Raw genomic sequence first — 26,773 nt, 5'->3', positions numbered from 1 at the left:
TTATGTATTCTTGATATTAATGTTCTCCAGTTGTACGTGTTACAAAATATCTATTCCTGGTTTTTAATTTGTGTTTTTGCATTTTTGAAAATATCTTTTGATTAGCAACAGTTTTTCATTTTAATATAGTCAAATTGGTTAATCATTCATAATTAATAATCATTAATAATCATTTATAGCTAATGCTTTTGTATTTTGGTTAAGAAAATTTCTTGCCCCAAAGACTAAAAGTTATTCACCTATATTTTCCATTTAGATTTAAAAAAATTATTTTTAACACTTAATTCCTTATACCATCCTTATACCTTAGAGTTACTTTTAATATTATAAGACAGAGATTCAATTTCAACTTTTTCCATAGAGCTAACCATTTTTTTCCAGCTCAGTCTGTTAACTTCTCACTAATCTGACATGTCACATCTGTCATATACCACACTTTCATTTGCGTACGAGGCTGTTTCTCGGCTCTCTTCTGTTCTGTCAGTCACTCATCTATCCTTGTACCAATAGCCCACTGTCTTTAATTATTATAGCTGCGTGATAGGTCCTAATATTTGGTGAGGTAAGTCTTCTCTCCCTGCCCTCTTTCTTAACAGTGCTTTGACTATTCTCGGCTCTTTACCTTTTCATGTAACTTTTAGAATCATCTTATTAAATTCTATGAAATTTCTGGTGAGGTTTATAAAATTGGAATTACATTGAATTAATCTGGAGAGAATTTACTTATTTATAATATCAGTTGTTTCTAGCCATGAACATGAAATATTTTTCCATGAATTTAGGTTCTTTTATAAACAGCTTTTAATATATCTTTTATGATATTCTCCATAGAATTGTTACATATGTTTTATTAGATTTATTCCTGGGTGTCTGATATTCTCTGAGATCATTGTAAGTAAAGTATTTTATATAATTTTGTTTTTTAGGCTTTTTGCTGCTAATGTATTAAAAATGAAACTCACTTTCATATTTTAATCTTATATGCAGCCGACCTGCTAAACTCTATTAGTCTTATAATTTGTAGGGTTTTTTAAATATGTTCTATGTAAATAATCGTATCATCTGCAATAATATGAAGGTTATGTTTGAACAAGGGTGTGAAACAGGTGAGGAAGTAAATTATGTGGATATCCAGTGGAGAACATAGCAGGCAGAAGGACAGCAAATACAGATGTTAAAGCAGGAACATGGTTGATGTGTTCAAGGAAGTCAAGGAAGCCAGAGTTCCTGGAGTGCTGAGCAAGCAGGAGAGTGGTAGGAGATGAGGCCAGAGGTATTGGACTAGATTATGTAGGGTCTTGTAGACAACTCTAAGGACTTAGGTTTTTACTCTGATTTGGTCATCCACTGGAAGGTTTTGAGCAAAGGATGACATGATCTGAGTCAGCTTTTTAAAGGACCATTCTGGCTCCTATGTTGAGAATAAACTACAGTGGTCAAGGACTAAAGCAGGGAGACATGATAGGAGGCCATTGCAATAATCCAGGTAACGTGATGGTGGTCTAGACCAGGGGAGTAGTGGGTAAAGGTGGTGAGAGGTGGCTGGGTTCTGGATATATTTTGAAGATAGAACTAACAGGAATTTCTGAAGGTTGCTTAGGAGAGACAAAGAAGTCAAGGATGATTCTAAGTTTTTTGGTTTGAGCAATTAGAAGAATGAAGTTGCCACTGATAATGTTGTTGAAGAAGTTGAGCATCATTTCACATAGTGCCTTCTTTGTAAGGACTTTGAAGGAAATTTGAGTCTTATTATTGGAAAAAAGTGCATTTCTCTCAAGAACTTGCTTCATTTCTATCTTTGTTAGTATCTGTTGGGAACTGTGACTGCTTTAGCTGCTGGAAGATGTAGAACCACATTTGTGTTGTGCCTTTGTAGCAAGGGTATAGATATCTAAAGTATATGTACTTTTTTATTGACCTCATTCACATTTGGCCTTGTTTTTATCTTTTCCTGCCACTTCTGATTTGTTCTCTTATATGTTATATATCCTTATATACCTCCTTAAAATCTTTTTAGAACAGAACAGTGTGTAAATAAATGAAAACAAATTGTTTGCATTGTATGCTACCAAAAAGGAAATGTGGGATGTAGCATGAATTTTTAAAGACTAATCTAAGAGTTAGAACATCGTCTTGAACTACAAATTAACATATGTGTGTGTGCATACGTATATATAAAAATACATACATATGTGTGTATAGATGTATATTATATATATATTTAATATATATACCTGAGTGCCTGCTGAGTTCCTACAACTCTGTATCATTCATTCAGCAATATTCAGTGCGTGTCCACTATGTGTCAGGTGCTGTTCTAGGCACTTGATGACATCAATTAATAAAACAAAGAATCCTATTGTCAGGGAGCATGCATTCTAGTGGGGGAGATACTGACAAAAATAGCACGTGTAGTAGGTTAGTAAAGTATATTAGAAGATGGTATGTACTACAGAAAAATACATCAAGCATGATAAGGGAGACTGGAGGTGAAGGAAATATACAGGGAGGTTGGAGTGTGGTGGTCGCAGCATTAAATTGAGTGGTCTGGATGGGTCACATTGAGAAGATGACATTGACAGAGACTTGAAGGAGGTGAGGGTGTGAGTTATGTCCCCTTCTGAAGGAAGAGCCATTCCATCAGCAGGAACAGCAAGAAAAGGTCTTGAGGTAAGAGTGTCCCTGGCTTGTTTAAGGAACAGCTGGGCAGCCAGCATACAATTGACTGAGTGAGAAACGTGGTGGGAAACAAGGTCAGAGAGGTGACTGAGCTGGGAGAGACAAATCTCATCTAGCCTCATAGACTGTTATTAGGACTTGAGCTTTTTCTGAGTGCAAAGGGGCACCATTACAGGGTTTCAAGCCTAAGAGTGAAATGATTTGACTTACATTTTAAAAGGATCACTCTATCCATTATAGTATAACTTTACAGAGAGTTGATGATTATTTCTGCAATTTTAGGTATATTACAGCTAATACTGATACCGAAGAACAGAGTTTTCCACTCCCTAAGGCGTTTAACACTCATGTAGAGGAATTAAATTTAGATGCCCTTATTCAGAGGGCTGATAATTTACGTATGAATGAGTCCAGGAAAATGGAGAGTTTTGAACTACTTTGTGACCACAAAGAAAAGGTAAGAAATATGTGATAATAACATGCTTGTATAGTTTTAATTTTTTATTTAATCTACTGTCCCATTCATGTTATGACCATAACAATTGTGTCACAGTTTACACAAGCTAAATGATTGATGTAAATTTTTTATAATATCACTACAATTTTTTAAAAGTAAATATAAGAGTTTATTAGGCTCTAAGTTCATAAAAATGAAAACCAGAGATATGATTATACAGACTGACATTGATTTTATCAATCTGATTTATTTCGTAAATATTTGGTAACAGATAAAGAATAAGACATACTGCTTCTCTGGAGGGAGGAAAAGCTACATTTTAAGCTCGCTATCTTACAATTACTAATATAACAGCCATTAGTATTTCACTGTGTCCTACCAGTAATCGTTTTCCAGTGTTTAATGCTGGGCTGAATTGGAAAATCTCATCCTTCCCACCACCACCAAAGGAAAAAAAAAACGGTGGGTTTTGCAATATCACAAAGATCAATAAATCTTTTTCTTTCCAATGAGAGATTTAAGTCCAACCTTTGAGGATTTAGCAACTCTAAATGCATTACCTAAAAGTTTTTAAATCTCCAGGATTGTATTTAGGTAATTTAGGTAAAAAATGTGACTCCTCTTTTGAATGTATGTAATCTCTGATAACTTACAGATTATTATCTGAAACGCCCATTGAAGCATCATATTAATAATAGATAACTCAGAAAGGAAAACAAGGAGAGGATACTGCAACCCAGAGAGAATTTATAAATTCTGACACCTATCAAGTTTCTCGTCTTTGTAGGTGTGGAGCTGGTGTCTGCATAATATTCATTGGTTTTAATATCCAAATGTAACACTACATTACATCACATTTTGTAGCCATGAATATTTGAACTTAAAGTGTGATATGCACATGAATAGATACAGTCATTTCTAAGTACCAGTTTACCTAATTTTTTAAAAGTTGCAGTGGAAAACACAGTCTGGTCACGTTTCTGAGTTTATCTAATGTGCAGTTCTGTCTGTTCAGTTTAGGGATGAAATAGAGTTTATTTGGCGGTTTGCTCGTGCCTATGGAGACATGTATGAGCTATCTACAAATGCACAAGAAAAGAAGCATTATGCTAATATTGGTAAGTATTTTGTAAATATTAATTATCCTCAAGTAGTAATCATAATCTATAGTAAACCACTAATGAATTTTAATTAAAGCTAAATTATCTTAGCTAAAACAAGTATGTTTAATCTATTTCAATATATCCTAATACTTATATAGTCTAAGAACAGAAAGGTTTGTTTTTTGGGTTTTTTTTTTGTGGTACACGGGCCTCTCACTGTTGTGGCCTCTCCCGTTGCGGAGCACAGGCTCCAGATGCGCAGGCTCAGCGGCCATGGCTCATGGGCCTGGCCGCTCCGCGGCATGTGGGATCTTCCCGGACCGGGGCACGAACCCGTGTTGCCTGCATAGGCAGGCGGACTCTCAACCAGTGTGTCACCAGGGAAGCCCCCAGAAAGGTTTTTTTAGAATAAAAGTACATGTTCTTAAAAAATATTTGAGCATACTAGAACAGGCAACTGAAAAACTCAAATTCCAGCTTTTAAAGTTTATAAAATCACAGAAAGATGAGACATTAAGTGGTAATAATATGAGAAGCGATAATAGCAGTAGTCTTTCACCACAATTAAAATAACCCTCCTTACTCCCTGTAACGTAGAACTCCAGGTACCACAAAGAAATAACTACTCATACTTTAATGTTTTTTTCAAAATTTATCTTGATAAAACAAGATTAGCCTTATTTTAAGGCTAATCTTGTTTGAGCCTTGTTTTAGCTAATTGTTTAAGCTGAGCAATGAGTCCATAGTTGTTCATTATACTGTCCTCTATTTTCCAAAGTAACAACAACAAAAGAAAAACAGCTAGAATGTGAAATTTTATATATATAGAAACCTTGGCTCTCACTGAGTATCAAACTCTTTCTTGCAAAAAGCTTCCTAAGTTTCAGGATAGTAATTTGACATCAAAACTTCTTTAGTTTTAGTTTTTTTTTTTATTCCAAAGTCTTCTCTTTTCCAAGCTTTCCTTCTCTGAGACAGCATGAGGAAGAAACAGCAAGAAGATAATGATACTGCCAATCTCCTTCCACTCTAGTTCCCTGTCATTTTTATTTCTAAGAAGGAAATATTTCCAAGTTCCTTGAAATTACATTTCTTCCGCTTGTAGCTTTCTTTGCCAAGTGGCCTCTGTACTTTAATTCTTAGTGGGAGGAGGATGGAAGGAATTCCCCTTCTTGTTCTTTACATATTCATCATCAGCTTTGTGGGGCAGTTTTTCTGTAGCAATCCTTCTTGCAGACCATAAACAAAATGGAATTCTAGGGAAGAGATTTATTAACTTGAAGGTAAATAAAAATTTAGCCAAAGAGAACAAACTAACTTATTTTTATATCTACTGAGAAAGAGTATATCTATGTAAACTGTTCCAACATCCATCAATATTAAATATATATTAAATGTATTTTTTTCTTGAGCACCTCCCTGCCCTGGGCATTAAAGCTCCTCCTATGTTAGAAGGTAGAAATATGATAGCAAAATAGACATGTTCTCAGACTGCAAGGAGCTTATGGCTTTGTGGGGAAGATAGTATTACTAAAATAATCCTACATATAAAGAAACACACTGAAGTAAGTTGTTAGTAAAGAAGAATGTGGCATAGTAAGAGAGGGTATAACAGAAAGGAGGATATGATGGCGGGGGTGAACGTTGATGCAGGGAACTCTTTCTTCTGGAAGTAAGTCTCACGTAGTAAAATTACTTGGGATCTGTATTTTTAAATGGAGTGAGAGTTTAACTGAGTTAATGTATGAGATGGTGAAAATGGAGAAAGAAGTAGGCTGGAGGAAATCCAAATCCTCATACCCAAGTACAAGAAAGGAGCATGGATTGAGACAGGATATATTCAAAAAAGAGAAAAGTTTATAGTGTCAAAGAAAAAACAGTGACCCCCCTCAGATGTGTTCATGCAGTTATAGAAATAAATTTAACAGAATTCCTATTTTTTATCCAAGAAATATTTATGAGAAATTTTTATTTATTTATTCAAAATATTTATTCGAAATCACCGTGTCTAGGAACAAAGTTAAAATGAGGGGTGAGGGAAGGAGAAAAGGAGGGACATGAATATGATCAAGACAGTGTTACGCTGAGGAACTTACTGACAAGATCAATATGGAGACAGGCAATTGTAATTCAATGCACAGGTAGTAAGTGCCTGGCAAAGGTGATGGCAAAGAACGCTGGAGCTGAGACATTGGAGACTGGAGTTGACGGGTATCGGCACCCAGTACAAGGGAGGAAGAGTGCTGTTATTGCTCGTAACAGTAGATTTGAACTTGTATGCCGAGGGAAGACTGGATCACTGAAGAGTACAGAATTCTTTCCTAAACCTCCAGCTGGGGTATGCCATTATGCAGTACATCTGTGGACGTGCTGTGCTTGATCATACTTGTCTTCCAAATAAAACATGAATCTTATATCTAAAAGAACATCAGTGTAATTTTCAGAATTAAATGACTGATACACATGCCACAAATAGATCACAGAATACAATTTTGTAAGGGAGATAGCTTTCCTTTCAGGCTGAAGCTGCATAAATGAGGCTGCAAAACCAATCTGTGTAGTACCCAGCTCCATTATATTCTCAGAGCGATGGAATCACCTCTATGTTAAGCTTGTCGCAGTGCCCTAAAAGCTATTTTTGTTCATTTGGCAATGTAGGGAAAATGTTGATTTAGTTTTTACAGTCTGTACATTTAAAAGTATTTATGTTTTTCGATCATTCATTACCAAATTACTAACTCTTTTAATATATGTCTACAATGTACTATCAGTTATTATTTTAAAATACTTCCTTTTAGTTTTTTTCCAGTTTATATAGATTTCTATACAGGGTAGTTCTCTTAATGGACAGAGCTATAAAGTACCACCTTAGCAAATTAACAAATAGGAGAATGATTTTAGAATAAAATATCTTTATTTATAAAAATTACCTAAACTAGTTATTTAGAAGAGCATTTTGTATTGGATAGTCTCTTCAAGCAAAAAAAAAAAAAAAAAAAATTAAAGCAGGGAAAAGGAGATGGTATAAAATAAAACAGCCACTTTTTGAGAAAGATTTTCAGAATGTGGTTTAGACCAGCGGTCCCCACCCTTTTTGGCACCAGGGACTGGTTTCGTGGAAGACAGTTTTTCCCCCGGGGAGGGGGGGTGGTGGGGAGCGACGGGGAGCAGCAGGTAAAGCATTGCCCACTCGCCCGCGGCTCACCTCCTGCTGTGTGGTCTGGTTCCTAACAGGCTGTGGACCAGTACCGGTCCACTGCCTGGGGGTTGGGGACTCCTGGGTTAGACAAACCTCTGTCCAAAAATTAATGGGTTATTAAAAGTTATTCTAAAACAAAGTAAAATTATTTAGAGGAATTATTTATTTACTGAGCCTGCTCATTATTGTGAAAGATTAGACAAGAGCTCTGGGACATCTTCCCTTACCCCTTTAGATAGATTAGATGGAGTTGCTCTCTCCATTCTCTGTTATACTCTCTTTTTTACCTTGTATTTATTTTTTGCACATAATTCGTTTGTTTATATACCTACTGCCTACTGAAATGTGAATCCTTGGAAGTCAAGAACTGTGTCTTATTTGACTTTTTATTCCCAGAGGCTCACATAATATGATACTTAGAAAGCACTCAGTAAATGTTGGTTGAGTTAATTACAAAGCAATTTCTATTAACACTTCTAAATAATGATTGAATGACTTCCTTGCACTTGGTTAAATCACTTAACCCAGTGAGTCTCAAACTTGAGCATACATCAGAATCACTAGAGGCTAGTTAACACAGATTGCTGACTCTCAGAGTTTATGATCAAGTCCCTCATGTGGTCCAAAATTTGCTTTTCTAACAAGATTCCAGGTGATGGCTTCTGGTCTTGGGACCATACTTTGAGAACTACTGGCTTAAATTCAATAATTTACCTCCCACCAACTCAGATGAAGGTAATAAGTGTAAGTGCATTTATCTTTCAGGAAAGACATTAGGTGAAAAAGCTATTACTAGAGCACCCATGAATGGACATTGTCATCTATGGTAAGTACATAGAATTTATGCAGCCTTTAAAAAATTCTAATATGCCTCTTTATAAATTGCAATGGATTTTTAACATATTATTGACCCACTTAACATGTCACATTCACTAAAAAGAATATTTACTATATAGCACAGTAACTGTTCTTGTTCTGTTTATTCTCATGTATTTTTCAGTATATATATTTTAAATATATTTAAGATAAACTTTCATTGAAGAATTCATAACTGAATCCACCAAGTCCAATAACTGTGCACATGATAAATTTAATTAAATCTAATTTCATATAACATTTTGTTTGAAAACAAATACTAAAGTGATGCCACATTTCTAAATGAAACGCAGAGAGAAGAATAAAAGCACATCAGCCATTATACCTTGATGAGTAAAGGTATACAAATTCCACAAGTCAAAGGAAAGCCATTTCTAATATAAGAAAGCTCAAACAAAGGAAATCTAATTAGTTGGATGGGTATAGGTGGATATCCTTGGGACAAAAAAATTTATTCTTGAGTATGTTTTGTTTTGGATCCTTTGTATATTTACAATTATAAAACAGAAATAAGAAGAAAAATATTGTTTTTAATTAACACTTCATTTTACTCATAGTTGTATTTCTATAGCATTTCTTAGTTTCTTAGTTATTTTTGCTCCCCAGTAATATTGGTACTTTAGGTGCTAGGAAGACATAGTCATAAATTTATTTTTGACCCTTCTCTCAGACCTAGGTTGTCAGAAATCCACCCCTCTTTGGGATTATTTTATTCTTCTGGGATAGTCTTAGGCAAATCTCTCTCAAAATGACTTCTTTTCTGCAGGTACACATTTATCCTCCAGGAAATTCATTTTTGCCCCACCAACTCAAAAGTGCAAACGATTTTTCCAAAGCAGACCTGTTCCTTTACACTGCCACCAGCAGGGGGAGCATCACTCACACACTCTCATCCTAAAACTTCCCTGGGCAGGAATCAGATAACATTTTTTATGTCCCCCAAACTCTAAAGGACATGCCAAAATAAGAATAGGTCTTTTGAAGCTGCCATCACTTAAAATGAGAAACAAGGCTACCCCCTTCCGTCTCGCATGAGAAGGTGAGAGGTGGAACCGAAGTACCCTAGTAGTTCTATTTGCAGAAATCCCCCTTCCAGGTCTCTCTCTGCTTCAGCGAACTCTTTGCCTTCTCTTATATAGCCTGGAGATGGGTGAAGGGCTAAGCCTAGCAGAACCTGTGAATCATTTCACTAATGTGTCATGCATGGGTAGTAGAGTGTCTTGCTTTAGGAGCCGGAGTATACCTAATAAAGTATTGTTCTGTGCCCTAGTGCCTCTGCCACAACTCTAGGAGAAAGCTAATTTTGCAAGTAACATCCTGGTAGGTATCTTTAAGGTCAGTTCTCCAGTATGTAAGGGTCTTGGCTATTATTTCTATAGCCAGCTTTACCTTCCTCACCTAATTTGCATAATACTGATAATAATAAATTAATGTGTTAAAGTACTTCTGTTCTTCCATTTTTAGCATAACTGTAATGAATTTATACTGATCAAGCTACACTTGCTTCATCTCTTTCGATAATGGAGATGTTTGGGTGTTGGTTAGCCAGATTTAGACGCAGAAAGAACACCGAAGCCCTACTCTTAACTCTGAGCCTCACCCTCCTCTTCCTCTGCTGTCCTCTTCCTTCTCCCATACAAACTTCTGCATCCATGGAGAATCACATTAAAAATGTACATTTGATGTTAACCCTCAATTTGAGGACACTTATCAGTGTGAACTTCCAAATTTCCATAAAGGAACAATGTTGAATCTTCTCTGAAGACTTCATAAGCACCTTAAACTTACCTTGTGAGGACAGATTATGCTTAACTCTTACTCAGTGGGCTTCCCAGCCTGTCTTCCACTAATCTGACCACTTCTCCTTTGTTCATCTTTTTTCACTTTTTGTTGTGTACTAATTGCCTTGTTTATAACTGTGGGATTTAACCCTGAGGGTGAATCTTATTCACAGACACACACAGAGTACTGATCCAATTGTGTTTCACATCATTTTTTATTCAGTATCAGTTTTTAATTAAAAAACAATTAAAGTCTGATCAGTTGCTAAAATTTAATAAATTCAAATGTCAATTTTTAAAATTTATTTCATTGAAATATAGTTGATTTACAACATTGTATTAATTTCTGTTGTACAGCAATGTGATTTTATCTTAATTCATAAAATATATTATGATGTACCTACTGAATACAAGAATTCTCATTCAATTAAATACAGTAGTAGAGGTTTAGGATGATGAAAAAAGAGAAATTAAGACTTTGACTTGAGAAGCAATGTGTGAAATTTAGGTTAACTGATTCTATAATTAATTGTAATAAAATGTCATGAAAATGTCTTATCCTGCTGGAATTTTTTTCAGTATGTTACGACTTTTTCTCATTCATTCAGCATAAATGACAAGACATGGCCTCTAGGCCAAATGCAGCTGCCTGCTTTTGTAAAGTTTTATTGGAGCACAGCCACACCTGTGCATTTGTACATAGCAATGAAGTTGAGCTGTTGTAACAGAGACTCTCTGATCCCACAACCTTAAATGTTTCCTACCTGGCCCTGCAGCGAAAGTTTGCTGACCCATAGTTTACAGGGTTCTGTGATGGTTTATAAGCCTTCAGTTTGAAATAAAAGATGCAATCATTAGAAATAATTATCATAAAGCGTTGATATGGAGGGAATAATTGAAAAACAAATATTATTTTAAAGACTTGTTTTTCATCATCATCTTTTCCAAAATGAAATTGCTCTGTAACTTTCAGGCTACATAAGCTTTCTATATAATTCTGTCGTTTTCGTTGTACCAGCCTAAAATACTTCTAGAATCAAGAGAGCAGAATCACCAATGGATTTGCAGTTTGTTAGCCAAATAGGCCTGACCTTAATTATAAATAATGTCTTACATATTTGTTGTGCTCTACTGTTCACAAATTATATCCCCATGCCTTCTAGCATGTGATTCACAGAACAACCTGTTTCCATTTTATAGAAAGCAAGGCCGTCTGTGTGTGTGGTGCAGTATATGTGTGTCTGGTGTGGTGTTGTGATTAGTAACCAAGGGTCATACAATAAGTGGAAAAACAAAAACCAGATCTTATATTTGTATGTACTCAGTATTTCATCTATTATTTACTCTTCCTCTGCTTTTTCACAGTATAAATAGCATTGGTGCTAAATCAAAAATGCTACTGGGAAACTAATGGAGTTGTTTTAGTAGTTGTTTACTAGTTGTTGAGACAGGGATGTTTGTCAGTTATTAAAATATTCACTATAGATGCAAAGAAAATACAGAATTTTTGTCAACATATAGTTAGAACAACCTCTAGATGGAGATAATAGACCATATTGTGTGTTAATTTTCTTCATAGTTCCCATCAACCTGAGAGTTTACAAAATAAAATTTTAAATTACATTTTCCAAGATAAACAGTGTGAAAAACAACATGTACATGCAGATATAGGTGGGATTGATTGCCAGCAAAGAAATGATGATCCTTTGAGGAAAAGTGGTTCAGGTAAACTTTGAATTTATGACATGTAGGAAGATAAATAATACTTTAGACTTGAAAGAAGCAGACTTCAAAATGATTATGAAAAACATAAGACTCTGGTGACAGATTATTTATAAGGGAAAATGTACATATTTCATATAATGGTTTTCTTAAGTCACGTTTTTTTCTTTTTTCTTTTTCTTCACTCAGAGTAACTGGGAAAGAACATGCTGAGAGAGCTCTGTAAAAGCTAGAGATGTGCATAAGTTGTTCTGATTTTCAAAAAATAGAAGATTGATTCCACCACTATAGATCAGTGAACATAGAATCTTTTTCTTTGATTACAGCACAAATAGTTAGTTGGGTTTTCTGTGAGTGATGAAGTTCAAGCAGACTCAACAGATTTTTCTAAAAATGTGAGATGATCTGTTTTTTCTTTGCTAGTAGATAGAGTAGGGAAATTGAGCTAATATATCTGGATTTAAGGAAGGCTTTAAGGCAAGTTCACTCATAATATTCTTGGGGACAAGATGTTAAAATATGGGCAAGGTTCTTTGTTACCCGTGCTGGCAGAAGGGTTTGAGCCTCAATCATTCAAAAGAATAACTGTTGACAATACCATGATTCTAGAGTTCCAGGTCTAGATCTTAGACACTAGTGTGTTCAGTGATTTTTTTCAGTGGGTGAAGATGTGGAAGGTATGATTATAAATGTTGCAAGTGATGCAAAATTAGGAAGAACAGGGTGTATGATGGATGACTATAGTAATTAAAAGATTTTCACATGTTGAAAGAGATACTGAACAAGGTGAATTAAGAGGGATAAATATGGAAGGAGGGATGGAGAGGAAAATGTCAAAATTTGAGGACGTGAGGGAAAAACAGATGGAAATTAGAATGAAGCATGGAGTTTAGTTAACAATAATATGTTAATATTGGTTCATTTTGAAAATTTTCAATATTGTATATCAATATTAGTACAGTTGTGATAAATGTATTATAATAATTTAAGATAGTAATTTAAGTAGTATCTCCTAATCTAGGTAAGTTCTCAGATCATAATAGGTTGCTTTTGTCATAACTCTTGCTTCTACTGTTAGGAGATTATTGATTTTCTAATGAAAATTAAGAGGTCAAAAAAACTTATAACTGAAAAGTGGCCATTTTGTTGGTTGTGCATAAGTTGTGTGAATTATGTGATCTTTTGTGTTCAGGAATGGTCTAACTGTTCCAAATTAAGAAAACTGTTCACTTCAGTTTTTTATTTGAAAGTTATGTGTATCCACAGAAACAATCAAGATAAATAACACCCAAAATTACATTTTTCATTTCAGTTATGACAATGCAAGTGAAAATTAAGACCTACTTTTGAATTATTTAGGTAAATGAATATTTTACCTCAGACAGAAACACTCTGAATACTTTTGCACAGACAGAAACAGTCTGAATGTAAAAAGTAATATGTGCCCAATTTTTAGAGGAAGCAAGTTGCTGAACAAATATTGTGCCCAATTTTTAGAGGAAACAAGTTGCTGAACAAATATTATACATAATTTATAGTCAAATATTTATTTATGTAAATTTTGTATTCCCAAGGGAAAAAAAGTAAAGAATCCGTGGGATGCACTCTTCTAGTAATGACTGCAGTGTCTCCAAGGAAGGATTGAAGGACATGGGGAATTTTTGAAAAAACATATTCTAAAATTACCTTTGATTTTAGTATTTGTTTTTAGTCATGATATTTATTTTAATTTTCAAATGACATTAAGGGAGCCTTGAACTTTTTATTTTTACGAAAGAGAAGCAGGAATCTGTTGACACAATGTATTTTTCAGTTTAATACTTATGTGAATAGACTTTTCTGAGGGTCTCTTTGTGACTCTGATGTTGATGAAGGTGATGGCAGCAGCTAATCTTTCTTGGAACTCACTCCAGGCCAGACACTATTGTAAGCGATTACGTTTTAGATATTTTACCCTCATAGCACACATATGAGATAGATGGTGTTAGTATCCCCAGGTATAGCTGAGGAAACTGGCCTCATGTTAATGTCAAACATTGGTTATTTATTCATCTATATGAATACTTTTGTTAAATATTAATGAATGGTTTAGAGATTTTTTTTAATGTTAAATTTCATGGTATTTGATTAAAAGTTTACACAATGTCCACTGTTTTTATCCTTTTCAGGTATGCGGTTTTGTGTGGCTATGTATCTGAGTTTGAGGGCTTACAAAACAAAATTAACTATGGATATCGCTTCAAGGTATTTCTTGATATTAAAAATGTTTTACTCTAGCTGTATGTTCCATTCACAAGTATAAATCAAATTATTCAATAGACTTATCTCTAGGAATTTATCTTTTTTACTTAAATAAAATGACAGTCTTTAAATAGTACTGTGCCAAAAAAGAAACAAACTCTTTGGGTGATTAAGGATTATTATTATTATTATAGATCCTGAAGGAGGTCACATAGTAGATGAGTATTATTTTTTTAAAGGTAGAGGCTTAGCCTTTTAGTCATGAGCACACTAACATCATAAACATGGCTGGCACTAATTAGTTAACATTTAATACATATTGATTTGCTGGTAGGAGTAGAATTCAATCTAGGGCTTAAATTTGCCATGATAGAGGAATAAAATAAGTAATGCACATACTCATTATTTATCATGTGCCTGTAGTTGTAATCATTCAGTAAATAACCCCTCAGGGTCAATAATTTTAGGAATGGGCAGAGAGTTCTTTGTTTTCCAGCTCCCTATAACCATTTGACAATGTCAGGGGAGTAGATTCTTCTATCACCTAGTTCTGCTATTCTTTTCTCCATTATACCCACATCAGATGACATTTGTAAGTTTGCCTCTCAATCAGTAAGTATTAGGTAGGCAAGTCATGGGCAGACAAAAATGTGACTTGGATGTTTTCTATTTTTAAGGTGACGTTTTCTGTAGCCTTATTTAATCATAATCACAGTTCTGGTTCTAGTTGTGAGCATTTTGATGATTGAGTTATTGAGAAGCTTAATTGTATTAATAATAAAGATTGAGGAGGGAGACAAAACAACATTATAAAGTCCCTTTGAATTTACTAGGCAGAGTTCTACTCAACACCACCTGAAACTTGGGAGATATTTCTTTTGGATTTTCTTTCAGGAGCATCTAGATAAAGCAATCGAATTTTTACCTGAAGAACCCTTTTTGTATTACCTCAAGGGAAGATACTGTTACACTGTAAGTTGAAAGCTTTTATCTGTAAAGCTTATTTGAATATATTCTGATTATATGATCTATTTTCAGTGACTTATTCTTTTATTGTTTTACCTAGTGCCTACTATAGAGAAAATGATGAAATCAGTACATATTTTGAGTTTATAAATTTATATATTTTATAATTATATACTGAATTACACACAATATATGATTTTATAAATGCATGTATTTTTTTCTTTACTGCCTTTCCATTTCCCCTTGCGGCAGTCACACTGTCTCCCTTTAAATGTGCTTTCTCTCAGATGGTGACCAGCCACCAGTATCCATGCCCCCTGTATTGGTGCACTGCTCTGTTTTGTGGGAGAACTTTTTTCCTTTATCAGAGTTTATTACGCATAAATTATGTGCTTGCTGTCCTTTTCTTCAAGAAACTTTATTTAGAAGGGGACATAAGACATATAGAAATAAATAAAGGCAGCTGGTGAGTCTAAGACCCAATGTGTTAAATGACACCTGTTTATGGAAAGTTAACAGAATGTGAAAATATATCATAACAGCTACATTAAAAAATTATCCTGAAGAGAACTGCTCTTTCTGAATGAGAAAATTGGGATAGGCAAAATAGGAAGCTTTTTAATTGTGGCTTGTAGAGGATTAGGGATGAAGCAGGAGGTTTGCTTTTACTGAACACCTGCTATATATGTCAGATGTGCATTTTATATTTTATATTTCTTATCACATTTCATCCTTTTAACAACCCTGTAAGCAGTTTTTATTATGCCAGTTTTAAATCTGAGTCTTCATGAAGGTAGGGGACTTCCCTAAGATTTAAAAACCATTGACCCAACCTCATGAGTCTGGAACTTGAATGTACACTATACAGTTAGGCTTAAAAAGCCCAAGAAGGAAATTTAAATTCCAAATGGAACCTGATCTTCATGCCATAGACAAATGGTAGAAGGTAATACTAATCTTTCCTGGAGGATTGTACTATCACACACAAGCCGTAGAACATTCTTGCAGAGTTGAGCTCACAGTGAAAAATAATAGAATATATACAAAGAAACAAGCCATCATAGATGACAGTCAAAAGAAACAAAAAAAGAGAACAGAAGTAGATCTGAAAGGACTTCAGATTTTGGAAACATGGAATACAGAATATTAAACAGCTACCTACATAATGTGTTTTTAAAACTAAAATGAATTAAGGGAAAAATGGGTGAGGAGCATGAGACTACAAAAATGACCAGGTAGATTTCAAACAATGGAACAATTTTTGATATAAAAAGTATATTATTTGTCATTAAAAGAAAACTCAATGGAAAGATTTGGTAGTAGATAGGCCCCACTAAAGAGAAAATTAACAAACTTTAAGACAAATCTGAAAATGTTGCCTGGAAGCAGCACAGAGGAACAAAGAGATAGAAAATATGAAGGAGAGATAAAAAGACATGGAAGGGAAGTAAGGATACCACGTAGTGGTGAATTTTTATCTCCTTCTTTTGGTAATTAATAGAACAAAAGACAAAAAAAAGCATGTAAAAAATATGTAAAACATTGATTGGAGCCTTACATTTAATAACCTTGATCTAATAAAATAGATGAAAATATGTATCTAGCCATTAGAGGATACACATTTTCAAGCATATGTTGAATGTTTACAAAACTGACCATATATGAGGTCATGAAGCAAGTCTTAATAAATTTCAAAGAATTGATATCCTGTAGGTTTTCTGATCATAATGCAATTGTAATAGAAATTCAGAAACAAAACAGCTTAAAAACCATAAATCTTGAATTAGAAATAATAGGACATGACAATAAAATAAGATGCCATTTTATACCTACTCATTTGATAAAATTTTAAATTATCAGCATGAGATGTAAAAATATGGAGCAACAGGAATTCTTACATTGTTGTGGGAACACAAATCAGCACAACCATCTCGGAAACAATTGGGTATTATCTCTGAAATTTGATTGTCTACCATATGACAATGGTGCCTACCCTAGAGAAACTCTTGCAAATGTGCTTTAGAAGGCATGTACAAGAATGCCTTTAGCAGTCTTGTTTCTAAGAGCAAAAAATGGAAAAGTCCCAAATATCCACTGAAAAAAGAGTGGATGGCTGAACCAAGATGGCGGAGTAGAAGGACGTGCTCTCACTCCCTCTTGTGAGAACACCAGAATCACAACTAGCTGCTGGACAATGATCGACAGGAAGACACTGGAACTCACCAGAAAAGATACCCCACATCCAAAGACAAAGGAGAAGCCACAATGAGAATGTATGAGGGGAGCAATCACAGTAAAATCAAATCCCATAACTGCTGGGTGGGTGACTCAGAGACTGGAGAACACTTATACCACAGAAGTCCACCCACTGGAGTTAAGGTTCTGAGCCCCACGTCAGGCTTCCCAACCTGGGGGTCCAGCAATGAGAGGAGGAATTCCTAGAGAATCAGACTTTGAAGGCTAGTGGGATTTGATTGCAGGACTTCAACAGGACTGGGGGAAACAGAGACTCCACTCTTGAAGGACACACACAAAGTAGTGTGCGCATCAGGACCCAGGGGAAGGAGCAGTGACCCCAGGGGAGACTGAACCAGACCTACCTGCTAGTGTTGGAGGGTCTCCTGCAGAGGCGGGGGGGTGGTGGTGGCTGTGGCTCACCGTGGGGACAAGGACACTGGCAGCAGAAGTTCTGAGAAGTACTCCTTGGCATGAGCCCTCCCAGAGTCTGCCATTAGCCCCACCAAACAGCCCAGGTAGGCTCCAATGTTGGGTTGCCTCAGGCCAAACAACCAAGTGGGAGGGAACCCAGCCCCACCCAGCAGCAGTCAAGCTTATTAAAGTTTTACTGAGCTCTGCCCACCAGAGAAACAGTCAGCTCTACCCACCAGCAGTCCCTCCCATCAGGAAACTTGCACAAGCCTCTTAGATAGCCTCATCCACCAGAGGACAGACAGCTGAAGCAAGAAGAACTACAATCCTGCAGCCTGTGAGAAAAAACTACACTCACAGAAAGATAGACAAGATAAAAAGGCAGAGGGCTAGGTACCAGATGAAGGAACAAGATAGAACCCCAGAAAACAAACTAAATGAAGTGGAGATAGGCAACCTTCCAGAAAAATAATTCAGAATAATGATAGTGAAGGTGATCCAGGACCCCGGAAAAAGAATGGAGGCAAAGGTTGAGAAGATGCAAGAAATGTTTAACACAGACCTAGAAGAATTAAAGAACAAACAAACAGAGATGAACAATGCAATAACTGAAATGAAAACTACACTAGAAGGAATCAATAACAGAATAACTGAGGCAGAAGAATGGATAAGTGACCTGGAAGACAGGATGGTGGAATTCACTGCTGCGGAACAGAATAAAGAAAAAAGAATGAAAAGAAATGAAGGCAGCCTAAGAAATCTCTGGAACAACATTAAACGCAACAACATTCGCACTATAGGGGTCCCAGAAGGAGAGGAGAGAGAGAAAGGACCAGAGAAAATATTTGAAGAGATTATAGTCGAAAACTTCCCTAATATGGGAAAGGAAATAGCCACCCAAGGCCAGGAAGCACAGAGTCCCATACAGGATAAACCCAAGGAGAAACATGACGAGACACATAGTAATCAAATTGGCAAAAATTAAAGACAAAAATTATTGAAAGCAGCAAGGGAAAAACAACAAATAACATACAAGGGAACTCCCATAAGGTTAACAGCTGATTTCTCAGCAGAAACTCTACAAGCCAGAAGGGAGTGGCATGATATACTTAAAGTGATGAAAGGGAAGAACCTACAATCAAAATTACTCTACCTGGCAAGGATCTCATTCAGATTCAAGGGAGAAATCAAAAGCTTTACAGACAAGCAAAAGCTAAGAGAATTCAGCACCACCAAACCAGCTCTACAACAAATGCTACAGGAACTTCTCTAAGTGGGAAACACAGTCTAAAATAGACTTTAAAATAAAGAATGTTACAAGAGACAAGGAAGGACACTACATAATGATCAAGGGATCAATCCAAGAAGAAGATATAATAATTATAAATATATATGCACCCAACATAGGAGCACCTCAATACATAAGGCAACTGCTAACAGCTATAAAGAGGAAATCGACTGTAACACAATAATAGTGGGGGACTTTAACACCTCACTTACACCAATGGACAGATCATTCAAAATGAAAATAAATAAGGAAACAGAAGCTTTAAATGACACAATAGACCAGATAGGTTTAATTGATATTTATAGGACATTCCATACAAAAACAGCAGATTACACTCTTCTCAAGTGTACACGGAACATTCTCCAGGATAGATCACATCTTGGGTCACAAATCAAGCCTCAGTAAATTTAAGAAAATTGAAATCATGTCAACCATCTTTTCTGACCACAATGCTATGAGATTAGAAATCAATTACAGGGAAAAACACGTAAAAAACACAAACACATGGAGGCTAAACAATACGTTACTAAATAACCAAGCGATCACTGAAGAAATCAAAGAGGAAATCAAAAAATACCTACAGACAAATGACTGAAAACACGACGACCCAAAACCTATGGGATGCTGCAAAAGCAGTTCTAAGAGGGAAGTTTAGAGCTATACAAGCCTACCTCAAGAAACAAGAAAAATCTCAAATAAACAATCTAACCTTACACCTAAAGGAACTAGAGAAAGAAGAACAAACAAAATCCAAAGTTTGCAGAACGAAAGAAATCATAAAGATCAGAGCAGAAATAAATGAAATAGAAACAAAGAAAACAATAGCAAAGATCAATAAAACTAAAAGCTGGTTCTTTGAGAAGATAAACAAAATTGATAAACCATTAGCCAGACTCATCAAGAAAAAGAGGGAGAGGACCCAAATCAATAAAATTAGAAATGAAAAAGAAGTTACAACAGACACCGCAGAAATACAAAGCATCCTGAGAGACTACTACAAGCAACTCTATACCAATAAAATGGACAACCTGGAAGAAATGGACAAATTCTCAGAAAGGTATAACCTTCCAAGACTGAACAAGGAAGAAATAGAAAATATGAACAGACCAATCACAAGTAATGAAATTGAAACTGTGATTAAAAATCTTCCAACAAACAGAAGTCCAGGACCAGATGGCCTCACAGGTGAATTCTGTCAAACATTTAGAGAAGAGCTAACACCCATCCTTCTCAAACTCTTCCAAAAACTTGCGGAGGAAGGAACACTCCCAAACTCATTCTATGAGGCCACCATCACCCTGATACCAAAACCAGACAAAGATACTACAAAAAAAGAAAATTACAGACAAATATCACTGGTGAATATAGATGCAAAAATCCTCAACAAAATACTAGCAAACAGAATCCAACAACACATTAAAAGGATCATACACCATGATCAAGTGGGATTTATCCCAGAGATGCAAGGATTCTTCAATATATGCAAATCAATCAATGTGATACACCATATTAGCAAACTGAAGAATAAAAAACATATGATCATCTCAATAGATGCAGAAAAAGCTTTTGACAAAATTCAACACCCATTTCTGATAAAAACTCTCCAGAAAGTGGGCATAGAGGGAACCTACCTCAACATAATAAAGGCCATATACGACAAACCCACAGCAAACATCATTCTCAATGGTGAAAAACTGAAAGCATTTACTCTAAGATCAGGAAGAAGACAAGGATGTCCACTCTCACCACTCTTATTCAACATAGTTTTGGAAGTCCTAGCCACGACAATCAGAGAAGAAAAAGAAATAAAAGGAATACAAATTGGAAAAGAAGTAAAACTGTCACTTTTGCAGATGACATGATACTATACATAGAGAATCGTAAAGATGCCACCAGAAAACTACTAGAGTTAATCAATGAATTTGGTAAAGTTGCAGGATGCAAAATTAATGCACAGAAATCTCTTGCTTCCTATACACTAATGATGAAAAATCTGAAAGAGAAATTAAGGAAACAATCCCATTTACCACTGCAACAAAAAGAATAAAATACCTAGGAATAAACCTACCTAGGGAGACAAAAGACCTGTATGCAGAAGCTAAGACACTGATGAAAGAAATTAAAGATGATACCAACAGATGAAGAGATATACCATGTTCTTGGATTGGAAGAATCAATATTGTGAAAATGACTATACTACTCAAAGCAATCTACAGATTCAATGCAATCCCTATCAAATTACCAATGGCATTTTTTATGGAACTAGAACAAAAAATCTTAAAATTTGTATGGAGACACAAAAGACCCTGAAGAGCCAAAGCAGTCTTGAGGGAAAAAAACAGAGCTGGAGGAATCAGACTCCCTGCCTTCAGACTATACTACAAAGCTACAGTAATCAAGACAATATGGTACTGGCACAAAAACAGAAACATAGATCAATGGAACAAGATAGAAAGCCCAGAGATAAACCCACGCACCTACAGTCAACTAATATATGACAAAGGAGGCAAGGATATACAATGGAGAAAATACAGTCTCTTCAATAAGTGGTGCTGAGAAAACCGGACAGCTACATGTAAAAGAATGGAATTAGAACACTCCCTAACACCATACACAAAAATAAACTCAAAATAGATTAGAGACCTAAATGTAAGACCAGACACTATAAAACTCTTAGAGGAAAACATAGGAAGAACACTCTTTGACATAAATCACAGCAAGATCTTTTTTGATCCACCTCCTAGAGTAATGGAAATAAAAACAAAAGTAAACAAATGGGACCTAAAGGAACTTCAAAGCTTTTGCACAGCAAAGGAAACCATAAACAAGACGAAAATACAACCCTCAGAACGGGAGAAAATATTTGCAAACGAATCAACAGACAAAGGATTAATCTCCAAAATATATAAACAGCTCATACAGCTCAATATTAAAAAAACAAACAACCCAATCCAAAAAATGGGTAGAAGACCTAAATAGACAACTCTGGAATATCTCAGAGTTGTTTAAGTGACTGAACTTCAGTTACTCTCATCAATCTGGATGATATCTTAAAACTATAATGCTGGGCTTCCCTTGTGGCGCAGAGGTTGAGAGTCCGCCTGCCGATGCAGGGGACACGGGTTCGTGCCTCGGTCCGGGAAGATCCCGCATGCCGTGGAGAGGCTAGGCCCGTGAGCCATGGCTGCTGAGCCTGCACATCTGGAGCCTGTGCTCCGCAACGGGAGAGGCCACAACAGTGAGAGGCCCGCGTACCGCAAAAAAAAAAAAAAAAAACTATAATGCTAAGTGAAAACAATAAGTCAAAGAAGGAAATAAACAACATATCTTTTTTTTCAAGTTCAAAAAAAGAAAAATAAGCATAGCAATAAATTAACATTATACAGAAAAGCGAGGGAATAATTTGGAGGGATCGTATTTTCTTTGAAGTATAGTTGACTTACAATATTATCTTAGTTTCAGGTGTAGAACGTAGTGAACATAGTTTTTATAGATTATACCCCATTGAAAGTTATAAAATATTGGCTATGTTCCCTGTGCTGTACAGTGTATCCGTGTAGCTTATTTATGTTATATATAGTAGTTTGTACCTCTTTTCTTTTTTTATTGAGCTAAAGTTGATGTACAATATTATGTCAGTTTCAGGTGTACAAGATAGTAATTCACAATTTTTAAAGGTTACACTCCATGTATAGTTATTATAAAATATTGATGGAATAATTTTTTTTAAATAGAGGTTAATGGCTACCTAGAACCCTAGAAGATGGGATTAGGAAGGAAGACACTTGATGGCATTGGGAGAGCATAGTACCCTTTTAAGAATTCATTTCTGAATCTTTTTAAAAAATATTTAATTAATTAATTAATTTGGTTGCACTGGGTCTTAGTTGTGGCCAGCAGGCTCCTTAGTTGCAACTCTCAGGCTCCTCAGTTGTGGCTCACCAGCTTCTTAGTTGTAGCACGTGTGCTCCTTAGTTGCGGCTCGCTGGCTCCTTAGGTGCAGCACCTGGACTCCTTAGTTGTGGCAGGTGGGCTCCTCAGTTGTGGTTCACCAGGTCCTTAGTTGTGGCATGAGAACTCTTAGTTGCGGCATGCATGTGGGATCTAGTTCCCTGACCAGGAATCAAAGCTGGACCCCCTGCATTGGAAGTGTGGAGTCTTAACCACTGTACCACCAGGGAAGTCCCCTGAATCCTTTTAATCTTTTATGTTATATATCTATTATTCATATTTGGGAAAAGTGAAAAAATTTAAAAAGAAAGCAAAAAACAAATGGTAATATGAGGTTTAATTTTGGTGTTCATCGGGTTTAAAAAAAATTATCCTGAGTTATAAATATTTATACCGGGCCCTCACTGTACACTCCTCGTGGGTTAAGGATCCTCGTTCTGTTTACATTTCTGAGATACTGCATTCTGGGTCAGGTTGGCAGCATGGAAAAGGTGGCAAGAGAGCAAAGGTAGGGTCTTGTAGCTACTACACCCTGTGCAAAGAAATACTATGCGTCATCTCAGGATCAAGAAGCACATGAACAAAGAGGATCAGCGTTAATCCCCACCCCCACCCCGTTTTTCCCTCATTGGACACAAACCTTATGAGTATTTCAAATTGGTTTGGTAACCAATGCTTTTAGAGCTCACAGTTTGTTAGAATTATGAAAAAAGGAAGGCAAAATATTAATACCATAAAGGTGATATCTCACACTCATCTAACTGGGGAGAGATTATTCATTCAAAAGGTGAACAACTTTCTAAGAGTGATTTGCTCTATATTTGCAGGTCTCAAAACTGAGCTGGATTGAGAAAAAAATGGCTGCTACTCTGTTTGGGAAAATACCATCTGCAACTGTACAAGAAGCTTTGCAAAATTTCCTTAAGGTACATTTTGTCTATCCATTATTTCAGTGTCAAACTGGCTCCTATCTGCACCAGGCTCTCCTACTCTTGCTGTCAAGGAAATCTTTCTCTTCTCCATTTGTTGATTTCTAACTGTAAGCCCAGATTGAGTCCTCATTTTGGCATGTCCAAACTACTTCTTAGATCATAGTTATTCCCTAGGTCCTGGGTGTGGCAGCCCTTACTGCCAAATCCAGTGTAGCTTTCCAGGTCGTGTGAATATGTGCAAAAGCATTCATGCCCTGATTATTAGACTTGGTCCTAAATACTCCTCATTATCCTAATATAGAACCAGTTTCATCTTAAAGAACTAAGAGTTTCCAAGAAGGGGAGTTATTTAAAAAGTCACTCTATGAATCGCAGACAGTTCTATGGAACATTTGTGGGGCATCAGACCAAACCAGTATTTTCATTCCTGTCTTAAAATGTACAATTGCTATGCTGATAAAACTCTAAATAGTAATGTGTGTGTATGCGCACATGAAAATGTGTGATACATCCACCCATTTAACCAACTTCCTGTTGGGCTAATCTCTTCATCTTTCTCTGGAACCAATTATGGAATCTTATAGATACTAAGATTTTTTTTCTTTCACCACCTGCCTACTTCAGGTTTGTAACAATGTAGACAAAACCAGGCTCTGATTTTGGTAACTGTCCAACATATTGTACAGGCTAATGTTTTTTGTTATATTTTAGGGATTGATTTTGTAGAACTGAGAGAGAGTTTAGAGATCATATAATCTAAGATGGCAAATATGTTGCATTGCGCTTCTCTGAACAGTGAAAAAATAAGTATTCTAAAATCAAGCATGAGCCCGATGGAAAAAAGTATGGGAATACAAGTACAAGGGCTGTAGGTTTCTTATTTTTTATTTAGTGTGATCTTTTTTGTTTTATAACAAAACAAGACCTCAGGAATGTAATTTCTTCCAGTGTCACACAATGGCAGGTCAAAAATAGGAGTGCATTATCATCACTTCACCTTTTTTCTACCATTGAGAATTAGTTCTCCCATGTTAAATTTTACAAGAATAGAGATCATGGTGCATTTAAGATAAATTATTTATAAAAGGTGCTATGTTCATTAGCAAAAAATTTATTTGAATTTGAAACCCATTTTTTCATAGTATCAAAGTTATAACTGGAGGGTCAGGTTTTCAGGACACTGCACGAAAGTTCTTAAGGTGCTTATGCACCTGAAGTATTACACAGATAAAAGTAGTAAGAGGCACAATAATGTAGGGTAAGGATTGCAAACTCTAGAACCAGAGCACCTGGTTAAATCCCAGTTCTACTTCTTACTGGCTGATTAACACTGAGCAAGTACTTAATCTCTCTCTCTCTCAATTTAATCAATAACATGGAGGTTATAGTTGTTGTGAAGTTGTTGTGAACAACCCTTCATAGTGTTGTTGTGAAGATTAAATGAGTTAATACAAGCAAATTGCTTAGAGAATGCCCAGCAACTCATAAGTGCTCAATAAAAGCTCACAGAGTTTTAACTTCATTAAAATGTAAATACCTTGGCAGACCATCTTTGCGACCTCCCCATTTAGTTATGACTTAAATTGTCTGAAATGCATTCCATGGTGTTTGTCAAGAGGGCGAGAAGGCATCAGGAATGCTTCTCCCCTTATTTACTGCAACACCTGAGGGTATGAGGAGACTAAGGCGTGGAGGAACTAAGAAATCTAGGACGGAGAGGAGTGGAAAAGGAAGCAGCGCATACCTTGGATCCCACACCCCAAGAGAGTCTGCAACCCCCTGGTCCCAATAGGGAGTCACGTCATTGGAACCCAGACTGTAGAACTTCTGCACCCACTCCATGCCTCCAAAGAGGGTTCACAGGAATGAGTCCCCAGAGCCATCCAGTTCAGTCCTGTAGAGATCAAGAGCACTGGCTTTGGAATCAGACAGTTTGAGACCCGAACCTTTTCCTATATGTGTGACATGGGCACGTTTATTTCTCCCAGTCATAAATTTTTCATCTGTAAAGTAGGCATGCATAATAATACCTACTTTATCTGGTTTTTGTGAAAATTACATAAAATAATGCATGTAATTTTCTTGGCCCAGGATCTAGCACATTAAATGCACTAACTGAAAATAAATGTTGTTATTAGTTTGCTCATATAACAGGTGAAATCTGGTCCTCCACAGTCTCAAAGCATCTAGGGAGGTGGTTTTAGACCAGGAGTCATCTGTGAATCCCCTGCTGGAATTTTTTCAAGCTATAGCATGCTTCCCACCTCATCCAAAATTATGGCATGATTCCCTCGGTCAGTGGTTTTTAACCTTGTCTATACCTTAGAATCATCTGGAGAGCTTTAAAAAACGCCAGCCCAGGCCACAACCCAGACTAATTATTTCAGAATCTCTGACTATATTAAGGTATAGTTTCTATACAATCGAATTTACCCATTTTCTGTGTAGTTCAGTGAAATTTGACAGATTGATATACTCGCATATCCACCTCCATTTCAAGATATAGAACATTTCCGTCGCCCTCAAGAGCTGTCCTTGCCCCTTTGCTGTCAGTTACCCCTGCCTCGTGCCCCAGGCAACCACTGATCTGTTTTCTGTCACTATAGCTTAGTTTTGCCTATTCGAAAATTTCGTATTAATGGAATCTTCGAGTTTGTACTTTGTGTGTGTCTGGCTTCTTTTGCTCAGCATAATGTTTTGAGCTGCAGTCATTCTGTTGAGGGTATCTGTAGTTCTTTTTGTTTGCCTAGTAGTGTTCTATCATATGGATATACCACAGTTTGCTCATGCATTTACCTACTGGTGGATGTTTTCATTGTTCCCGGCTTGGGGCTGTTATGAATAAAGCTTCTGTGAACATTCATTTGCAAGCTTTTGTGTAGACATGTTTTAAATCTTCTTGGATAAATACCTAGGAGTGGAATTGTGG

The 26,773-nt window shown here is 36.1% G+C and overlaps 1 protein-coding gene across 3 annotated transcripts in view; it reads left to right on the top strand.

The window, feature by feature from the left end:
* RMDN2 (regulator of microtubule dynamics 2) overlaps window positions 1–26,773 on the top strand; it is an 80,820-nt gene that overhangs the window by 26,137 nt on the left and 27,910 nt on the right. For all 3 annotated transcript variants that reach the window (XM_067703233.1, XM_067703232.1, XM_067703234.1), the window contains exons 3-8: window positions 2,962–3,136; window positions 4,152–4,254; window positions 8,204–8,264; window positions 13,986–14,061; window positions 14,953–15,030; window positions 23,740–23,838. In XM_067703233.1, coding sequence (XP_067559334.1) covers window positions 2,962–3,136; window positions 4,152–4,254; window positions 8,204–8,264; window positions 13,986–14,061; window positions 14,953–15,030; window positions 23,740–23,838 — 592 coding nt within the window. The remainder of the gene's footprint in view (window positions 1–2,961; window positions 3,137–4,151; window positions 4,255–8,203; window positions 8,265–13,985; window positions 14,062–14,952; window positions 15,031–23,739; window positions 23,839–26,773) is intronic.

This window comes from Pseudorca crassidens, chromosome 14, assembly GCF_039906515.1.
Source record: "Pseudorca crassidens isolate mPseCra1 chromosome 14, mPseCra1.hap1, whole genome shotgun sequence".
NCBI classification, from domain to species: domain Eukaryota; kingdom Metazoa; phylum Chordata; class Mammalia; order Artiodactyla; family Delphinidae; genus Pseudorca; species Pseudorca crassidens.
The sequence above is the reverse complement of the archived record's forward strand: the minus strand, read 5'-3'. Positions and strand labels throughout refer to the sequence as shown.